This window comes from Cryptotermes secundus, unplaced genomic scaffold (assembly GCF_002891405.2).
Source record: "Cryptotermes secundus unplaced genomic scaffold, Csec_1.0 scaffold758, whole genome shotgun sequence".
In the NCBI taxonomy this organism is placed as follows: Eukaryota; Metazoa; Arthropoda; class Insecta; order Blattodea; family Kalotermitidae; genus Cryptotermes; species Cryptotermes secundus.
This window is the reverse complement of record NW_019718625.1, coordinates 131,338-152,308: the sequence shown is the minus strand read 5'-3', so window position 1 is coordinate 152,308 and position 20,971 is coordinate 131,338. Positions and strand designations below refer to the sequence as shown.

The 20,971-nt window shown below is 42.3% G+C and overlaps 1 protein-coding gene across 1 annotated transcript in view; it reads right to left on the bottom strand.

Annotated features, from left to right (window-relative positions):
- The window catches only part of LOC111862483 (prostaglandin E2 receptor EP4 subtype), a 157,211-nt gene that overhangs the window by 27,904 nt on the left and 108,336 nt on the right, over window positions 1–20,971 (bottom strand). Inside the window, exon 2 of the mRNA XM_023847950.2 lies at window positions 3,614–3,788. Within this exon, the coding sequence (XP_023703718.1) occupies window positions 3,614–3,788 (175 nt within the window). The remainder of the gene's footprint in view (window positions 1–3,613; window positions 3,789–20,971) is intronic.

The following is a 20,971-nucleotide window of genomic DNA, read 5'->3' as shown; positions in this document are numbered from 1 at the left end:
AGGTCGCTCGACCTTAAAAAAATATTTTGTACACTTATCTCTACATATATTCATACTTCAAAAATACTTTAATTGTTTTAATCTGTTCGGTTCTCCCGGTACAGCCGTTTTTGTAATGTGAAAAAACGCGTTTTAGGCTGAAATGGAGGTTTGCCTTATCTTCTATATATCTCGATAACTATTGAAGCTAGAGACCCCAATGAAAAAACTAATTTGTTCCTCATGATATGGACTACAATTCACATTACTGCATGATTTTACTCAACTCACTTCCTCTAGGTCTAATTAAGCTTGAAATTCGCAAATTGATTTTGAAATAAAAGCTATTTTTGACTTTCAAAATCAATGGGAGGGGGAAAGTATCAGATCTGCAAATTCTGCTCATTGTTGTTGCCTACATGGGGAATATAATTACATAATTTTAAACCCCGTATCTATTTTCCAGGAGCGATTGTTGATAACATGTTATTCCGAGCGGTAAGTACAGGCATGAAAATGATGTCTCAGGCCTGTGCTTACTGCTCGGAATGACAAAAGATAAATCTATCGTTTTTATACCGAATAAAGAACCACTAATGCCACTGGATGAAGGTAAGCCAATTGTTGAGGTGTTGATTTTTTGGAAAAATTCAAAGTGCTCTTAGTAGAATCTCGAAGTTGTAATTTTAACTCCAATTTACTCTTGAATAGAGCATTATTTGCTATAATTTCAAAATTTTCAGAGTTTTCCCACCAGAGATATGAGTTAAATATGGGCGATTTTGGGCCCAGAACTAAGTTTGGAAGTTCCTGGACAACTTTGGAAAATAGATACGGGGTTCAAAACTGCATGATTATATTTCCCATGTAGACAACAACAAAGGGTAGAAACCACAGATCTGATTCTTTCCCCCTCCCATTGGTTTTTGAAAGTCAAAAATAGCTTTTATTTCAAAATCGATTTGCGAATTTCAAGCTTAATTAGACCTAGAGGAAGTGAGCTGAGTAAAAGCTTTTAATAAAATGAATTATAGTTCATATCATGCGGAACAAATCAGTTTTTTATTGGAGTTTCTAGCATCAATAACTTTCGAGATATAGAAGATAACGCAAACTTCCATTTCAGCAGGAAACGCGTTTTTTCGCATATAAAAACGTCTGTACTGGGAGAACCGAACGTATTACATTTTTTAAAGATTTTTTGAAGTATGAAAATATGTAGAAATAAGTGTACACAATATATTATTTTTTAAGAAATGGTCGAGCGACTTAACTGGATGACTTCACATGGAATGACCCTTATTGCAAATGGAATCAATTAGCTTATGGATATTAGAACATAATATTTCACCTTCTGCTTGTATAAGTACTGCCGGAATTCGACCACTACCTGGTGATTTATATCGTTTCAATTTTGCAATAGCACTTTCAATCTCAAAAAGTCTAGGATCAGGTACTAACGGCTCAGCTGTATGGATTTCTGTCTGCCTAACAGCACTGACCCTATGTACATTCTATAACCGAGAGAAGTAGTTCCTCCACCCATTCAAAATGTTGTGGGAATCTGCAAGCAGATCACCATTCTCATCCTTCACTAAGTTACTGCTAGGCTGGTAACCCTTCTTAAAGTCATTTATTCCTCCATACAGGTCTCTAATATTCTGGTTCCTACTGTTCATTGCAAGCTCATCAATTTTGTCTTTCAGATATTCCCTCTTTTTGTTCCTGAAATGCCTGCTGATTTCACGTCTTTTATTGTTCAGATTATCCCCATTTAACTAGCTTGGAACCTGTAACCACTGCAGTTTAGTTTGTTTACTTTGGTCTAATAATTTTGAGCATCCATCGCCGAACCATGGCTTATGCTTCTTCAGTTCATAATAATACAGACTCTCTTTGGCAGGAATTTTGATATTCTCTCTAACAGTTTCCCAAAATTTATTAACACCCACCTCAGTGTCTTAAGTTTTCCAAGGTCAAGAAACTATTTGAGATTTGAACACGATACTTATGTAGTGCACAGATTCTGAAATTAGTTCGTAGTACTGCTGAAAAGCGGGAATAAGTGTATCCCTTTTACATGCTTTTTCTGTAAGAGTAAGCCCCTACCTAGGGCTTTAGTTTATAATTACTCTCCGCACCAATTCGCGTTCATTTCGTCCCTTCATTTGTATTCATTCTGTCAGTTTCATCTTATTCCATGGACAGGGGTGTATCGATATGGCCTTACGCAAGAGGACTGCATTATGTGCCTTGGCCTCACGAAGAGTATGCTGAGACGAAGAGTACTTCCTTATGAGACTAATGAGAGAATCAGTCTTTTCTATTTCGATAGTCCCTTTAGCAATATAATATTGTTAATACATTTTTTAAACTTTAATTGAAATTAAATTTTCGTATAAAAACGTAAAACAAAACTGACTTCCCTGCCAACTTACGCCCGGGGAAAGAGCCCCTTTTACCCATTATATAGGTGGCTGGGTGGATCCCAAACCCGGTGTGGACGACGTGGAGAAGAGAAAATTCTTGAAATTATTGGGACTCGAAATCCGACCCCTTTGCCGTCCAGCCCCTAGCCAGTCGCTATAATGACTACAGTATCCCGGCTCCTAACAACAGTTAAAATTAACATAAATAAATGGTTATCCCGAGCTGTGTTCTTTCTCTGTTGGTATAAAGTTCTCCTTAACCTGCAGAACCTGTCTCGTTTTGCCCAAGTGTAATATCTTTAGTTCTCCATAGATGAGCCAGTTAATTAACTTGAACAAGACAGCTGTGAAAATACTCCGCCACTGCGTACAATCTGGAGCCAGTTCCTTCTTCCTTCGCTAAGATTCATGCCCTTATAAGTTTTCGAAGTAGTTGTCATATCAATATTTTGTTCCATATCCGAGCTACATTCCCAGGACATCGTAACTTTCCTCAGTGTCCTTACATTAACATGAGTTCCATGTGGTTCTCAAGTGTTTCAATGCTGTTATCGCCAATTCGAATCCTGCCCGGCGAATAGCTGAATGTTTTGCGGTTTCCCGTATTTAATTTTGATGTTGTAGATCTTGCGACAGTCTGATGCAGCATCAAACAATCATTATCAATTTTGGAAGTAAAGTTAGGGGAGTGAAGATGTTAATATGAAGCACAAGCCAAAGGAGAAGCAAAGGAGATCAAAGAATGACTCTTAGAAGAATATGAAGGGAAAAGATAGTAAGATGGTAAAGATGATGAATACATAGAAACGATTAAAGTGAAGAAGTGAAAGAGACGAAGTTCATAATGAAGAATAGGCGATCTGAACTTTTTACGGGGCTGATGAATTACATTGTGGTCATTCCCGTTATAACACTTGATAGCCTGGTAACTGGTCATTGGGATTCGGGCGAACCCTCTGCCTCCATGAGACTACAACCTTGATGAAAGAGGCTGCAGGTTCTTCGAAAATATTGGTAACCAGCTGCTGATCTATGCTGTACCATGCAAAAAGACCACAATATAAATTATGAGGCTCAATATTAAAATGACAAACAGAAGACAAGGAAGGAGAGGGCTGAGATAAATATGATGACACTGTGTAAGAATAAGATTGTCACTTATGCTCTACGAATTTGTTTTTACTCCGATCTTGGGATTCACTTACCGAACACGAAGAACAGGTAAGCGTACACTATGTCCACTGTCACGGTAGCGTCCCTGTAGCGGACACAGCCACTGTCATAGTAACGCCCGAACCCAGTGAAGGGCAGGCACACTAACACGAGGACCGCGAACCACAAGCAGAAGATGGCGCGCCGGATCACGTTGTAAGTGATGTGCTGCAACACATAACATTAACAATATAATGATAATGCCTCTATATATATACACGTAAGTAGGGGAGGCCCTTGTACCTGGGCCACCCATCTTATCTGTCTGCATTGCGAGAGGGAACTTTCTATTCTAGTGCTTAGAGACTGGTGTCACAATAGCCAGGGCTTTGTTCCGTGCCAGGCAGTAGCAGACGGCATCAATCCATTGGAGTTTTAGCAATTATGTACATTTCACAGCTTCTGTTATACATATACTTAGCAGCAGTTCTGAATTTCTGGACGAAAAAGTATGGGAAATTATTAAAAATTAACTCATAATTTATTTATAATTTTATGAATTTAATGTGATGTTTACCAAGCTTGTCTGTCCATAACAGTAAATGCTAAAACGAACCTCAAATTAGAATGTCGTACCCGCGTACCTGAGGCAATTGTTCTTCTTGGTACTTATGGCCATGGCCCAAGGTACAAATGCGAAAACAGATAATTTAAGGCACAGTTATAGTAAGTGTAGCTTCTATATTTTATTCTGCTTGCAATTTACGAACAAATAGGCAGAGATATCCAAAGGCTTCGCATACATATTTCTAAAGCTCTATGCTTTCAGATGCAGACGCAGTCAAGAGACTGCCAGGATCTTGCTTTCGCTGTTGGCTTGTCTGCTTGAGCTGTAGAGATCATCTTGATGATCAAAGCGAAAGTGATGCCGGAGAGTTCTTCTACAAAAGTGAATGTGCAGCGTGGACTCTGTTTCAACAGATGTGGAAGCTGATAGGCTGTGTTACCACTGCTAGTCATCCATATTCATGGTAGTTTAATAAGGAAAGGAGCAATGCAACTAATTTGTCAGTTCGGAAATGGTCTGACGAAAGGTGTCCTAAGTCGTGGGATGTGATTGGTTAAGCCCCTGATCAGTGGGTCACTGATTTTATGAAAAGAACCAGCAATATCGCTTCCCTGAGAAAGCCTCAAGCCATCAGCCTAGGTAGACGTCATTTTCTAAAAAGAATACAGCGAGATTTTAGAAAAACATGTACGTCTTGAACATGTTTATAATGTTAATAGAGCGGGATTTGTACAATTCACAGTATCCCTACAGTTTTGACTTTAAAAGTTGAGTAAGCAGTTGGGGCAGTGTGAAATCTGGATAGAAGGGAGTCGCTATCACCTTCACTGGATGCATTAATGTCCGGGGCAATTTAGTACCTCCAGTGTTAATATTCCCATTTGCTAACTTTAAGAACCATATTTTAATCGGTGCATCATCTGGTACCCGAGGCATATCTCACTCCAGCGGCTGGTGAATGGGGACATATTTCTTGATAAAATCCACAAGAACTTAACTAATTGGCAGGCCATTATCAAGATGTAAAACAAAATGCTTACCATGAAATAAACTTTCCTTTCCAGCAAGGAAATTTGATTTTACTACATTCTGCCACAAATAAAGAAACGTTTCATTGGTGTCATTTTGCCTGAGACTGAGGGAGAGAGAATAGTGAAGTTCGCAGGGAGGGCTGAAGACAGTTCAGAAACGAATGCTATCTGCGGTTATGGCGGCGTTTCTCCCAGCACCGGTTTCATGTTCAGGCCTACATTTCCTAAATTGTATTTCATACTTTTCCCCATTTTTACTTCACTCATATGCATTACAACTGACAGAGCCTTAGATGATCGTCCAATATATATATGTGTAATTTTTGCAAATTACTGCTTGTTTATTTGTGAATTTGAAAAGAAACCAGTGAAGTGTATTTTAGATAGTTTCAAGTAAAAGGTTTCCCCTCGATTTTGTGTACCACATACTGAGGGGTCGAGGGCACATTGGTAGGTGGCCTGAGATGCAAAGTACTGTTGTACACCAGGTCACATGACATCATATTTAAAAACTTAATTGTCGCATTCTTTTAGCACGTCTAATATTTTAGTATAAAGCAGCAAGGGAGGGACTAAATCAAATTTTGTGCCTGTTCAAACTAGCTAGAGCTGTGGTGAATAGATTTTTAGAGTAATCAAAAATCCTGCCCAAGGTACGAGGGTTTTTCCTGTAAAATTGTAAATTGTAAAATTCCTGTAATTGTGGTGACCTTAAGTGGATGTGTCTGGCAGCTCTCCGTAACACTGACTGCCCGATTACAGGTCTTGTACACTAGCGTTAACAGCAGAGCGCAATAGTAGATGGCGTTGTTAACGTTGATTGTTTTTGACGTTACGAGCAATACTTTGGTAACATGATTGTATTTATTGCGGTTAAATTTGGATTATAAATTGGTAATAGTTTATACCTCGTTTACAAATTAATATCAATCTCTGTGAGTGAGATTAACCGAGATTAGGAGCCGTGGGGAACCGCTGCGCTGATCACATGACCCACTCTCTCCGTAAAAGTTGGCACTAACTTCGCCGACAAGTGGCTGTCGCTTGGTCGGTATAGTTCGTTTGCGGACTACAGGCCACGGAGGGTTTCTTTTTGTGAGTGAGATTATCGAAGACCGCCTGGTAGTTTGCAGTGTTCACGAGTTACGCCCCATGGTAGCGGCCTCCGTAGTCTAGGGGTAACGTTCCCACCTCATGACTCAAGGTACGTGGGGTTCAAACCCGGCGGAGGTCGTGGAATTTTTAAGGGCGGAAAAATTCAGGGAACAAGTCCTCCGGGAGGGGCTTCAAGCCGTGGGTCCCGTGTCGTAGATTTACGTCACGTAAAAGAACCTCATGGCTCTAGGAGACCTCTGAGCAAAATTAGGCAACATTTCCCGCCCAAGTAGTTTCCAATTCCTCCGGTAGATGGGGAAGTATTAGGTACCACTGCCAGAGGAGGGGTGTACCTCTCTGGCAGAAAGGGACTAACTGTTAGATACCACTGCCAGAGGAGGTTGGAACCTCGCTGCAGAAAGGGGCTGATAGTAGGCACCAGTACCGGTAGGGTATGGAGACAGTAGAAATTAAAGGTGGACGCACAATGGACCACTAACCGGTCTAAATGCATGGGGAAACCCACCCCCTCAATACGGAATACGGAATACGATCCATGCTGAAATACGTCTTCATTGTAGTTATTACGGTTAAATTGCAATGAAGCCGATTCACACGAGCATTGCTAGTCATAATAAATAATAACACAGATCACAGTGTTGGTCAGGTAAGGCTATACAATTGACTTCAGCCCCTCGCAACGATGGTGCATAGGGGCGTAGTGGTAAAAGTGTACTCGTGAAAGGTCTCAATACTAGATGAAGGTGGAATCCTGAACGACTGGGTTACATATTCAGTCATTTTATAACTGAGCGAAGAGCCCACCATCACCCTCGCATTTGAGACTGGGTGGATGCAAAAGCCGGGTGTGGAGTGGCTGAAGCTCAGTGTCTATTCGACGACGCTGTCAGTACCTCGGCTTTCGCAATATCATTGATGAATAATACAATTGACAATGATGTAGAACGACGCGCTCGTGGCCAGGCGACGGATAATGTACAAGGTAACGAAACTTAACTATGATACAACCTCCTGAAACAAATTCAGAAATTGAACTCATGTTTACAGACCAAGCATAACTGGTATATTTTGTTTCCTCAATTGCATTTCCGATAATGAGCTGAATTCTTTCTGAAATGCATTTCAGAGCGTTCAGTGTGAGATGGAACATCTGAACACCTGTCTGACTGAGGTAGTCGCTGTAAAAAAGGGACAAGTCTGTGTCCCTGCCACTAATCGAATGCCGATTCGGCCAGTAACCCATCCGAGGAGTGTCAGACCTGCACATCAGTGCGGTAATCCAGAACTCCGTTCGGGACGTTTATTTTCTCAGGGGTGTACCAAAGCATGACGTTGCCACATGCGACATTGCGCACAGCAGAACGTTGCTACGATCTCATTTTAGCGTTCGCATGTAAGGGAAAGAAGGGCGGGGAGGGTGAGAAGGCGCAGCATCGGAAGTCAGCGATTACTTGCGGACGAGGGAGAATTCTTACGAGTAGGACTCATAATAAATATTAATTAGATGCGACAACACTTCGATTAGTGATAAAATTTATTGCCCTTCCATTGTTTCCGGGCATTGTCCAAGGTCATGCTGAAGAGTATACCAATGGATATCTGGGTAGCTTATTACGAATGGGACACCAGTAGCAATTTGTTTCAAGGTTACGCATTGACTCTCCTCTACTGTGGATTATGTCCATTCTAACTTGACCGGAAGTATATTACTGCCGTTTCGGAAACAATAACACGAAGGCCATCAGTGTAATGACGACAGAGGAATATGGACACGAATACATTTCTCTCTTCACAGTGTTTAAACCGGCCTGCAGCTCCCCCAGTCTCCTGTCTACAGATACTGGAGGCGTGAAGCTGAACATCATCTCCATATAATGCCAGGCTGTACTTCCACTCCCCCATAACCATTCAACTTACGACGCTTGATTTAGTACAGGGAAAATTCTGCCTTTGCCCTTACGTATCATGTTTGACTGGTATGCTTTATGTCGTTTCAACAGCTGAAACCGAACGCCGCAGTCGAGTGCTTTCTGTCAAGAGTTCAGTTCATTTTCAGCACTGGAGGTCGGTTACTCTGATTATGGTAAGTTGTTGCCTCAAGAAAACCCACGGCTGTTTCAAGATATATCTGCTTTCGATTCGTCATTCACAGCCAATCTAATGTTCGGGGCTCACAACGACCTTATGTTAACTGCTACGGACTAATTTGGGATCAATCTAGGGGCGGTAATGTGAGGATGCACAAATTCGCATAATGACGAACGAGACTCGGTAAGATGAAAAAGCCTTTTATTATACGAGTACTGCGACGTAAATTTCTTTCGTTTTATTTTAAGGGTCACTCTACTTCACGGTCTGAAGAAACTAATATGTACAGGCCTATAATTTGGGTCCCTTGACAACATTTTATAAGATAATCCAAGAATCTGTCGCCCCATTTCCTCCCGTTCTTTTTAAAGCTCAGTGATATGTATGCATAGACACCAACCTACACACTTAGACTCTGTAGATGGAAGCAGCATGTAGTTCCCAAACGTGGGCACCATCGCCCAACCCAAGAAGAGCATTAACACAAATACAGAACATCCATCCGATCAGTGGAATGTATGAATTTAATTCATTTACAATTTTTAAAGCCCATAACACTTAGAGGCCCGAATAATTTTCTGGCACAACTCACCAAGAATTAATTCCAGAGAACAGCGCGATGGATACAAGTTACGTGGGTCCATAAGATACGTAGACGTGTATGTCTTATACCGCATTTGCACAGAACTCGCTTATTTCTGGATAATCACTAATGCAGAAACTATTAATTATATGCCGTCGGAAGCATTGCGCAGTCTCCTGCTGTGGCCTAACGTGATGCTTAAATGGAGCGCAGCACCATGATGCTGTCTGCTCCTATGCACAGATTACCCGTCAAGCTTCTTAATTTGAAACAATCTGTGAGTTTTGTCGTTTCTCACTTTACATTCCACTCTCCTTCACATAACCTACGTAACATTTTAAACGCAGCAAGAAGACATTGCTTACAGGGAACTGATAGCAATGATGATCGATAGGTCAATCTGAATATATTACTTAAGTAGGAACGTCTCTCGGGAAACAATGATGTTCGCTTGGATATAATTTCAAATTGAATTTCACAGAAGGAGGTTGTGAAGATATGAATTTGATTGAATTGATGAACGACTTTTTTCAATATAATAATCTTGCATCACTATTTAAAGTCTTTTTAACATGCACCAATAGAAAATCTTAAAAAAAAATCCGTGTTTTATTAATGTCTTGTAGAACCTACACAAATATAATATAATATAATATAAACTCATTTAACGTGGCCTAACACAATGCAATCTAACATAAATTAACTCTTCATGTTTCAATGATGGGTGATTCCATGTATTCGTCAAGTACAGCCCTGCTACTGGGCCTGGATTTCGCCGTTAAGTTTCCTTAAGACAAATGTTTGTGACACGTGGCGAGTAATAGCCATACACTAATTTAAATGGAGCTGTTTTGTACAGTTACACGACTGATAAGTAGATCGCTAATCTACTGCAGTGACACCCATGGAATCGCATTAACTAAAAGGGAAGATATTGCGAGCGAATTAGATGATTGTTCGTAGTGCATCACTCTTCTCCATATTAGACAGACACAGTGTCTATCACTACTACAGCTATACGTTTCCCCTCACCCGCAGGCAGCGGCAAAGCCCCGTTGTTTGTGCATTTCCGCCTCTGTCAGTCTTCAGCTGCACACAACATTATTTGTTGTCCAGATTGAATATAACTAAGTGATTCGAACAGACAAAAATAAAATGAAGAAACACGTATTATCTTTCTTACTCATATTTTGGACGATTTACACAGACTGAGTTTTCTCAGATATAACGTTTCGGAAACTGGTTCGTTTCCTTCGTAGCGTGACAGGATTAAATAAAGGACCCCACTCTCTTAGGCTCCAGAGTCCGGTGTTTAAGATTAACTCCTCCAAGGCGCTCTACTTTATCCTGTCGCTTGACGCAGGAAAACAACTTTCTGAAAATCTAAGATTTTAAAAGTATGTAGGAGAGTGGACACTCTCCAAAACGTCACTCTCAGTGGTTGTTACACACCATCTTCAGAAATCCTCTGACTAAGCACAAATTTCTTTATAGCTGCCTTGACCGTCTTAGTGAGGTCGCAAATCTAATGAAGAAAAGAAAGAGGAATGCCGCTGAGTAATTGGGATGGGGCTGATCACTTGCGACGGTCACAAGTGTGAGAGTACTTTAAAGGACCTCATATTAGATCTCACCCCCACTCCACAGTCGGTATAGCGACTGGCTACTGACTGGAAGACCGAGGGGCCGGGGTTCAAGTCCGGGTGGTGTCAAGAATTTTCACTTCTCCACATCGTCCAGACAGGTTCTGGGGTTCACCGAACCTCCTGTCCAATGGCGTAAAGAGCCCGGAGCATAAAGCTAACCACTCACCTCCAACTAATGCCGAGGTGAAGAAAAAGTGGTACTCCTTCATTGGGTAGTTAAATACAGGGAAACTTTACCTTACCATATTAGATGTACACACATTTCCAAATGTCTCTGTGATTAAAACCTTCATTAGCGCTGCTGTACTTTGCTGGCAGAGCTAACCGCTACATTACGCAGAGCCATGTACTTTGTGGTTTAAAAAATAATTTAAAACAACATGAAGATATTAAACTACTGCGGACAAGAAAAAGTTTTCTCCGCGTTATACCTGAAAACGAGTGGCCCAGGTTCAAATATCTTGCCGAAGAACGTTTATCCTGAGTGTAAAATGTGAGGCTATTACTGAGATGAGTATTAAGATCGGCTCTTCTCGAATGTGACACTATGTGGTAGATGACTCCACACGTTTTAAACGAACCCGGTACCTTCATCGTACTTCCCTGAAAACGCCGACAGCCAGTCCCTTCTGAAAAGTTGGTACCAGTATACCAAACTGCGTTGCGTCAAATCATATCACTAGAATATTTTCGTAAGGTATTCATTGTTTCCTACAGTGCCTCCAGGAAAATTTCCTCACAGTATCTCAAATTTGACTAGAAGAATTTCCTTCCACACCCTTTTCCAATTTACTTACTTACTTACTTACTTACATACTTATGGAGCTGAGCCCATCTTGCGGAGAAGCCAAATCTGCAGCTACTCAAGAATTTCCCAGCATTTTATGGAACCCGAAGGTTCATTACCGTGTTCACAAGAGCCTTCCACTGGTCCCTATCCTGAGCCAGATCAATCCACTCCATACCATCCCATCCTATTTCTCTAAGATCAATTTGAATGTTGTCCACCCACCTACGCCTTAATCTTTCCAGTGGTCTCTTTCCTTCTGGCTTTCCCACCAATATCCTACATACATTCCTTTTCTCCCTATTCGTACTCGATGCCCTGCCCACCGCATTCTCATTGACTTGATCAATCTAATTATACTTTGAGAAGAGTACAAGTTATCTCTTTTCCTATTTAGCATTCTTTAACCATCCTATAATTCTTCGCTACATGGGAGTCCGGTAAGGAGCCAGGAGAGCTCAGTCGGTATAGCGACGGGCTACGGGTTGGATGACCTGGGTTCGATTCCCAGCAGCGCGAAATTTTTCTCTTCTCCATAGCGTCCACACTGGCACTGGGACGTACCCATCCTCCTTCCAATGGGTAAAGCGACAAGAGCTTGAAGCTGACCAATCTCACTTCCATCTAGCGCCGAGATAAAAAATGGCGAAGCTACTCGTATACCTCCAGTTCTCCGTATGACTTCATGGCATAGTGCATGACTAAGTAAGCACAGGAAAACTTTACCTGTGCAGGGGTCCGTATAATCCAGCACATCATTCCTTCATGAAAGAAAACTCCTTGATACTGCCTCATATAATATGTTTACAGGACTGACAATAATGGGTTTTGGATTAGATGAATTATTTATGGGACTCTCACAAGTCATAACTACAAATAATTGTAACACTCTGAAGTTTACTGTAACTATTGTTGCCGCCCTCCTCGTCTTCTGTCGTCGTTACCGCTCAGTGAGACTTCAAGCCTCTCGAGTTGGTCGTCACTTATTACCGTCCTTCACGTCCGCCCCTTTGTGGTCTGCACTTTAATCCGCCGCTTCCTTGTAGCTGTCTGGTTCAGGGTAGGGTGTGGAATTGCTCTGGATTTGAATTTTTTTGATGGGCGCCAGTGGACTTGGGTGACATCCACGAGTTTTGAACGGGGAAAACAAAGTTGGTGATTTGGATGGGCGGACGTTTGGGGTTCCGACTGCTCAGACGGTAGGACGAGATTCTGTCTCAGGGCGGCTAATGGGCCTTGCTCACACAGGGAGAGAGAAAACACTGAAAACACACCCTTCATCAACACTGTTGCGTTTGTTGTAGATGTTCACTACAATTACCTATTACCCGGCTGTAGCACTTTGAATTTGTACACCGGACTCGGGCCAACACCGATTTAACGTCCGGGAGGTTACTACTGACTCCGGTTATTCCCTTTGGCTACTCACTCCTGTTATTTCATTCTGATGACTGTGCTCTGGAGAGGCAGAAGTCCCGAAGGTTCCGGGAACGCCTGGATTCCTCTCCTCTGAAATTTTGCTGATTGGCTGAACCTAAAATTTGGGTGTTTCTTTCATTTGCATTCAGCCAATCCCTAACCAGATCCATGTTAATTTGGGCCTAAGTACAACACGGTCCCTCTGACAGCTCTTAAATAAATGGAGGTACGCTAACGATCGCTCGGTATGCCCCTTCGAAAATTATTGCGACTCGTATCTGTCAAGTCTCAAATTTTCAAAGACTGGAACCGTCGAAGTTAAGCATTGAAATCCCTAGAAAACACAGCGGGATACTTCCTGCTCCGTTCTGGGTTTTCAAGTGACCTGCAGCTTACTTGTCCCTCAGAAAGACCAGATGTTGTCCTTGGCGTCTGCTGGTGCTGGGGTCAATTCTGTATCATCTATTGTTAACAGTAGTACAGTTCGTTTACGTGTAGTACATTGTAATAAAAAATGTAAATCAGCAACATTGCTGAGGTTCCTGCATGGTGCGGTTACACTATAGCATATAGAATAAAGTCTTCAATGTCTGCTTGCTAGTCGTTGCTTCGTAAGAAATGTTATCTGGTTAACAATTCAACTATTGAACTACCTTATGAATGACTTTCTGACTGCCTTGAACGATGACTGTTCCTCTCTAACGAATTCTCAAATTCACGAATCCACTGCCTTTTACAAGTGTCACGCGGCCCTCACAGAAGTCACCATGTCTTATAGTTCCTCTGTTCTTCTCTGTTTCTTCAAACCGTTGTCCAGCAGCCTTACTGTCGTTTTCAGCGGCAATTATATATCGGCGTACTTTTTATCAAGGGATTTTTGCTCTCAATATTCATCAAGGAATTGCATGCTGGAGGCCATTTGCACGAATGTTCCGACGCTGTACACATTCTGAGCTACTGAAAGCGTCTTTACATCAATCACTAGTGCTCCATGTCTTCGCGGAGTTTCATTCCAATTTTTGCATCATGAACAATTCTTCCTTAATATATTTACATATTCCGATTTAAGCTTTTTCTGAAGTAGAGAAGAAAATGTCCTGACTTCGGTCAGATTTTTATTCGTTGATAGTACCGAAGTTAGTCGTGATTTGTTAAGTTGTAATGCAGCTGCAATGTAAGATCTTACCATCACTTGCTAACAGTAACATGACTACTAAAATATTTCCACCTTCATTTTAGCATCAATTCACACAGTCTTTGTCGCAATTTAACCATTTTAAAGGCGAAATTATCTATCCCATTCTTGCACGCAAAACATTAACTTTGCTATGGCATACATGCACACGCCGGTCTCAAGTAGCAGACCTTTACGTGAGTAGCTCGTTGGAGCTGATGACTGTTTATTTCAAGAAAGGCCTTATAACAAGCACATACAAAACCGGAATCGGAAATTTCCTTATCGATATATTAACTCGATCTTATCTTAATTCGTGTTGACCAGTATGTGAATTAATCCACGGAGTTCATGAGAACGGGCCCTACCACGAGTCTTGCGTAAGGAGACTCATCAGTTAAAACAGAATATTTGTAACATACCTAGTTAGATGAGTATTAACCACTACAACAGGAATTCAAAATACCCAGACTCTAATGTTTTCTTATCTGTCCACAGACTACAAAGGATGAAGGTCGTGAAATGTATATAAACGTGAACTTTGAAGCCCTCTGAAGCCCACATTAGAGTCAACGCATTATTCTAAATGAACAGATGCAGGTCTTAATATTTAGATTTATTATCTACTAAACATGAGGAAATATCTGCAGAAATGAAACCACATTATGCTTCACACTGCGGTCTTCTGCGTTTCACGTCATGTAGCCTGGTAATTGGGTATAATAGTTTCGGGGAAATATATTGTCACGATTTATATGCGTGACTATAGAAGGGGTATGGATTTATGAATGGATTTCTTGAACAATTATACACACGGCTAGGAACTACAAGTAATTAGAGCGCTATCGCTGATGTCCACACTTTACAAATCACCACAGCACCCCTCTAAGCCTTTTCCCAGCCTGCTGTATCTCATCATTCGTTCCATGGCAGCGGCTTATAACACTGAAGATTCTTCAGTTTCACGTGCTCAGGTTCTATCTTCCAAGCCTTCCGCGCACAACCCAACTTTCAACTGATAATTGACTGGGTCGCCCCAGTTCTCTTCAAGAAAACTCTTCCGTACGGACCAAGTAGCAAACACCGCATCAGCAGTAGCCCTCTTGTGGCAGAGGCGTGTTTACCGTGCTGTTGCATGACAACGGCTCTTGTCTCTGTGTCTGTTGCGATGTTCTTCCTAGCAACGGATCTATACGCCACAATATTCTCTGTATCTTCAGAGTGGGTGGCAGCAGTATATTCCTCCGAGAAGGTTCGTACCCATCCACCAGAATACACGATATCATAAAGCAGAAAACTACAGTTGCTATTACCAATCGCCAAAGCAATTATAACCTCTAGTCTTATCACATATATATCGTATCTTTTATTTTTTTACTAATGCTTTATGGCGGTACTGGTGAATCGTTAGGAGTTTGCCAAATATCGTGCGTACATTAACCACGCGATTCTGAGTTAAAAATGAAAGCTATGTTAACAAGGCTCATACTCAGGGTACCCGACCTACCTTCAGACTATAGCTGAGCGATCTGGCTCCTGATCTAGTTAGCTATCTCTATCAACGGCTGCTCTCTCTAACCCTCTAGATGGTTGGTTTCTCAGAAGGATCAGTATGGAATGAGTGACCGTCAAGGTACGGGATTCAATAACAGGTCAACAGGAGGGGTCTGAACTTAATTTAGCAAATTTACACTGAGGATCTATGATACAAGCCGGAAGGTCGCGGATTCAAGTCCCGATGAAGTCATTGGATGTTTTTCAGTTGACCTAATCCTTCCAGCCGCACTAGGCCCTGGGGTTTACTCAGCCTCTAACAGAAATGAGTACCAGGAATTAATTAAATAATTTTCCTGTGGAGTAAAGCGCCGCCAGCGCGTAAGGCTGACAACCTTACCGCCAACTTTAAGCCGATTGTCTAGACAGTGTGGGACCCTCAACGTCTCACAACCTTATGGGCTTCCACGGTCTGGTACATGGATAGTTATACTTTACTTTTTACACTGGGTGCCGCCACCGTACGGTCTCTAAACGTAAAAGTATATACTCGGGGGAGAGGCACTGGAATAAACTTGAAGCACAAGGGTGGGGCGTCTATTTACATTATTAATATATTACAGTATGTACAAGTATGCGTCTGAAGTATATTGAACTTAATTCCATCCTACTCTTCCTACACATCCTAGGTAGGGCCCTACTCACACGCTCTGGCTATCTGATTACTTAGTAAGGCAGGTGAAGCTGCTCTGCCAATCTCATGGTGTTGCTAGGTCGGGCCCTACTCACACTCTCTGGCTGATTACTCAGTAAGGTTGGTGCAGCTGCTCTGCCAATCTCATGGTGTTGCTAGGTCGGGCCCTACTCACACTCTCTGGCTGATTACTCAGTAAGGTTGGTGCAGCTGCTCTGCCGATCCCATGGTGTTGCTAGCTCGGGCCCTAATTATACACCCTGGCTGTCTGATTACTCAGTAAGGCTGGTGCAGCTGCTCTGCCGATCCCATGGTGTTGCTAGCTCGGGCCCTAATTATACACCCTGGCTGTCTGATTACTCAGTAAGGCTGGTGCAGCTGCTCTGCCGTTCCCGTGGTGTTGTTAGGTTGGGCCCTACTCACACTCTCTGGCTGATTACTCAGTAAGGTTGGTGCAGCTGCTCTGCCGTTCCCGTGGTGTTGTTAGGTTGGGCCCTACTCACAATCTCTGGCTGTCTGATTATTCAACAAGGCTGGTGCAGCTGCTCTACCGATCCCATGGTGTTGCTGCAGTCTCGCTGTGGTGCGGCTTACCTATCTCTTACGATGAGTGCGCCGTCTGCCGTGTAAACTCTCACTAATAACATCGAGGTAACCTCGGGCGTAGTGCCCGGTAGCACCTCCTAAACACTGTCTATTGAATTGCACGTTTAGATCCCCGATCTATGGTATTTAATAGATGACATATACACGTGAGTATTTCTTTATACTTGTCAATAAACGGCAAGAGTTTACTACATTTGTCGCAACTCCTGGTTCAGTGTTTACAAGCGAGACATGCCACATGGTGGGCAAGCTGTGTTTGTTTACCAACTTTTTTCATTGCGGTAGTTCGACTGGACCCGTTCGAGCCCCGGAGTTTCAAATCTGCCTCCATTATGCCGTAAGAGCATAACATCGGTTATTAATTCCAAGGGTAGCCGTCCTGCGAATAAAGCGCAGAAGCCTCTGAACTCTCTGTATATTCCATATGTGTAGGGTGTTAAAACGTATAGGGAATCGATACAACACTAGGGCGATCTTCAAAACTAGACACACACTTAGGAGTTCACTCATGAGAACCAGGCCGGAAAGAGATTCGCAACAGACGGCACTGTGCGTCTACAGTATTCCTTCTGGGTGTGGCATAAGTTACATTGGCGAAGCAGGTAGACCTTTAGCCGTGCGGTGTCGTGCACATAGGCTTAGTAGCAAAGAGGATATTCTAGAAAAATGAATAATATCCCAAATGCATGTGAATATGGTTATAAGGTAAGCTGGGATGAAGCCATGATTTTGGAAATTGAAGGTAAGAGCAGGTATGGGAAATATAAATAATCGTCCCATATGACATGCTTAACCAATCCGAACAGCCAAGCCAGTTTGGAAATTTCTCCAGCAATGAGATCAACAAATCACGGTGAAAGTCTCTATGATGTGACAGTTTCTTCATAGATTTCTACAAGGTTTTAGTCTCAAGTGTTCAGTTTTACTCCACAAATGACGCTAGCAATAGGCACAAAATAGTTTCACAGCATTGTCCAGTTAATTATTCGCATTGTATATCATGGAACTGGTTTCTTGGCTGCGTTTGTTTCTTAAATTTTCACCTTCGTTTCTATATTAGTTTCAGATGTGTGCATATTTATCATATTGTAACGTGTTTTGTTACTGAAGGCGCCGTTCAGATTGTTAGCTGGTTTATTTAACAACCTACAAATCGTAACTACAAATACTTATAACACTGTTGCGGGTTTACACAATTTACAAACCCTACAGACTATTCTATTCACTCTATCCTCAGTAGTCTTCACATATTTATAACACGGGAGCTATACAAGTCTCTGTGAATTACACACAACAAATATAACTGTACTACAGCGCACAATCTTGAAGTCACACAATAACTCTTCCCTTGCTGAATTCTCAGTTATCGCACACTATCACATAAGTTCTTCTAACCATGCGTTCTGGTTTTCTTTCCTCGACGGCTGCTATATTTCAACCGTTTTCGGCGGCTGCTACATGTTAACCGACTTCGGCGGCTGCTACATTTTATCGGACTTCGGCGGCTGCTACATTTTAACTGACTCCTAAGGCAGTGCAGTTCTCTTATAAACCCTCAGTCAGACAAAGGGAAAACGCCTTGCTTCCTTTTCACCTAGTCGCCGTGTTTACAGGTGTTGCTAGGAACGCTGTCGAGAGTTGTTTACTGCTGTGTAGTAACCGTGGCATCCCCCGCTACGTCACTGTTGTCACCTGACACGTTACAGTAGGAAGCGCTGCCACGTCACAGCGGGGGAGGGGGCAGAGTGCTGACCGACCCGTCACCGTAGCAGCGGCAGCACTGTTACGCCACAGCTGGCGGGGTAGGGGGCGTCCAGCATAGCGCAAATACGTCACAATATTTTTATCGTACATATTTCCTTTAACTCCCATTGACATAGCCTGGCCTCAGGTATTTATGTAGCTGCAATGATAATGACATAGTTTGTCCAGTGATTGATGTTAGCTCTTTCTAAGGGATCCAACAGGGAAGGTGTCTCTCCCTCATCTGAGAACGGAATCAAATCTAGTTTCCGAAACGCTGTGTCCTCTAGATTTTTGTGATACCTAGTCCAAGTCCAAGTCACATTGAGACTGACGGTCAGTCAGTAAGTCTTGGTGTCAAGCACTGTCTGGGTCTCACGACAAGATATTTATTACGGTTGAACTTTACGGTTTTGTTTTGTGGGGCGCCCTCTCTGACGAGAGGACGCGTCTGTCTTATTTCATGATACTGGTCCTTGCCAGCTCAGTCTTTCTCGGGTCCAAGTCCCTTGGGACTAGTGACCGTATTTTACTGTCTCAGATTTGAGACTTCATTTGTGATACCAAACGGTGATAGGTATTTATGTAGATGCAGTGATATTCACATAGTTTGTCCGGTAATTGACGTTAGCCTTTTCTAAGGGATCCAACATTGAAAGTGTCTCTCCCTCATCTGAGGACGGAATAAAATCTAGTTTCCGAAACGCTGTGTTCTCTAGATTTTTGTGATACCAAACGGTGACAGGTATTTATGTAGCTGCAGTGATATTGACATAGTTTGTCCGGTGATTGATGTTAGCTCTTTCTAAGGGATCCAACAGGGAACGTGTCTCTCCCTCGTCTGAGGACGGAATCAAATTTAGTTTCCGAAACACTGTATTCTCTACATTTTGTGATACCAGACAGTGAACACAGCCCCCAAACACACAGCAGGGCCGTCTGAGGGATGCGGATATGTGCGACCGGTGTGGGAGAAACAGTGCGTTTACATCTCTACTGGCAGTAGAGGACGAAAGTTAATGAGTCCAGAAAGGCATTGTAGATATCTACATAGTAAACGTCCCAATAAACAGTGAGAAAGTGCCTGTTCCAAACATAATGGTATCAGAAACATGGCTCACGATGGATAAAGTATTGCAGACGGCTCTCGAGCAGTTAAGAGATTTAAAACATAACCTAAACGCCTGCGAAAACCAACTTGGGGTCGGCCAAGATAAACTCTCAGCCTGTCAAGAAGAATTTGAAATGGACCTAGGCGCCGACCAAGAAGAACTGAAATTGGAAGTAAGTCCTTGCCAAGACCAACTGGCAGCCTGCCTAAATTAATTTAAAAAGCTAAGTAGTGATATAATAGGTGCCCAGATAGATTTCGAGGAAATACGTAATAAAAGACACGCTCGAAAAACAGTGGGAGGACGTCGTGGGAATGATTAATAACCAGGCTTAAAATTTCTTGAGTAGTTCTGTAGTGAGTTTCAGGTGACACGACAAAACGTGTAAGCGACATGACTCGACGTGGATGCGAGTCAGTGCCAGCAAGAAGCTACCCGTCAGGAGTTTGAGGTGCAGGTGTCTGTAGGAGAATTCATGATAATATGTGAAGGCGGCAAGATCGCAAGAACTGTCTCTGTGGTGGAGAATTTTACGAAGTGTGACGTATCCACGTCTTTGACAGCGTCCAATCAATAGTTCGAGGCAGTGGCTGACGACAAGGGTTGGGTAACCAGTAAGAGGGCAGCACACCTCGCCATTCTACAAGGGCCAGCTGCTGACATTGTACACTGTCTCAGCTGAAGCGACATAAGATAATATCGTCGATGTGCAGAAGAGCCGTTACAAAGACCATCAAGTGGCGGCGGCCTACCAGCCAGGATAGATCTGGGCAGCAAGTCGCTACAGAATTCACAGCGCCCTTCGAGCAATTGGCACTTCAGGCGTTTGACGGATTGCACTAGGAATTAACCTTTAAACGACGGACTTCGAAATATTGGTAAGCGTGAGCTGGCCGGAGTTTATTTAAATGCCCGCTGCTGGTGCGCGTTTAAATGTCGGTTCCTATTAGGCGATTAATCACTTTTAAGCGTTGTGTTTAAAAATGCTATATCTTGCTCAATTTTTATGATAAATGGATGGTATTAACTTTGTTTATATCAGCAAAGAACATAGTGTCGCATATTATAACGGAAGATTTGAAATTTTTAATACAAAGTGTTATACTCTATTTTCAATTTTTTGTTTTCATTTTGATGCATACTGCAAAAATGGTTTCCCAGTTCTTCACAGAGTTGTTCTGCATTATAAATTTATTTCTGTTTGTAACACTTGACGAATTTTAGCAGTGCCTGGTGTCATAAAACAGATGGAAGCAATAAAATCATTTGGTCTTCTCCTAGCACTGCTTACACTCTTCGGTTTTTCGAATCTTTTAACTGAAGGACAGAAGAATGAAAGCATGGCTATTC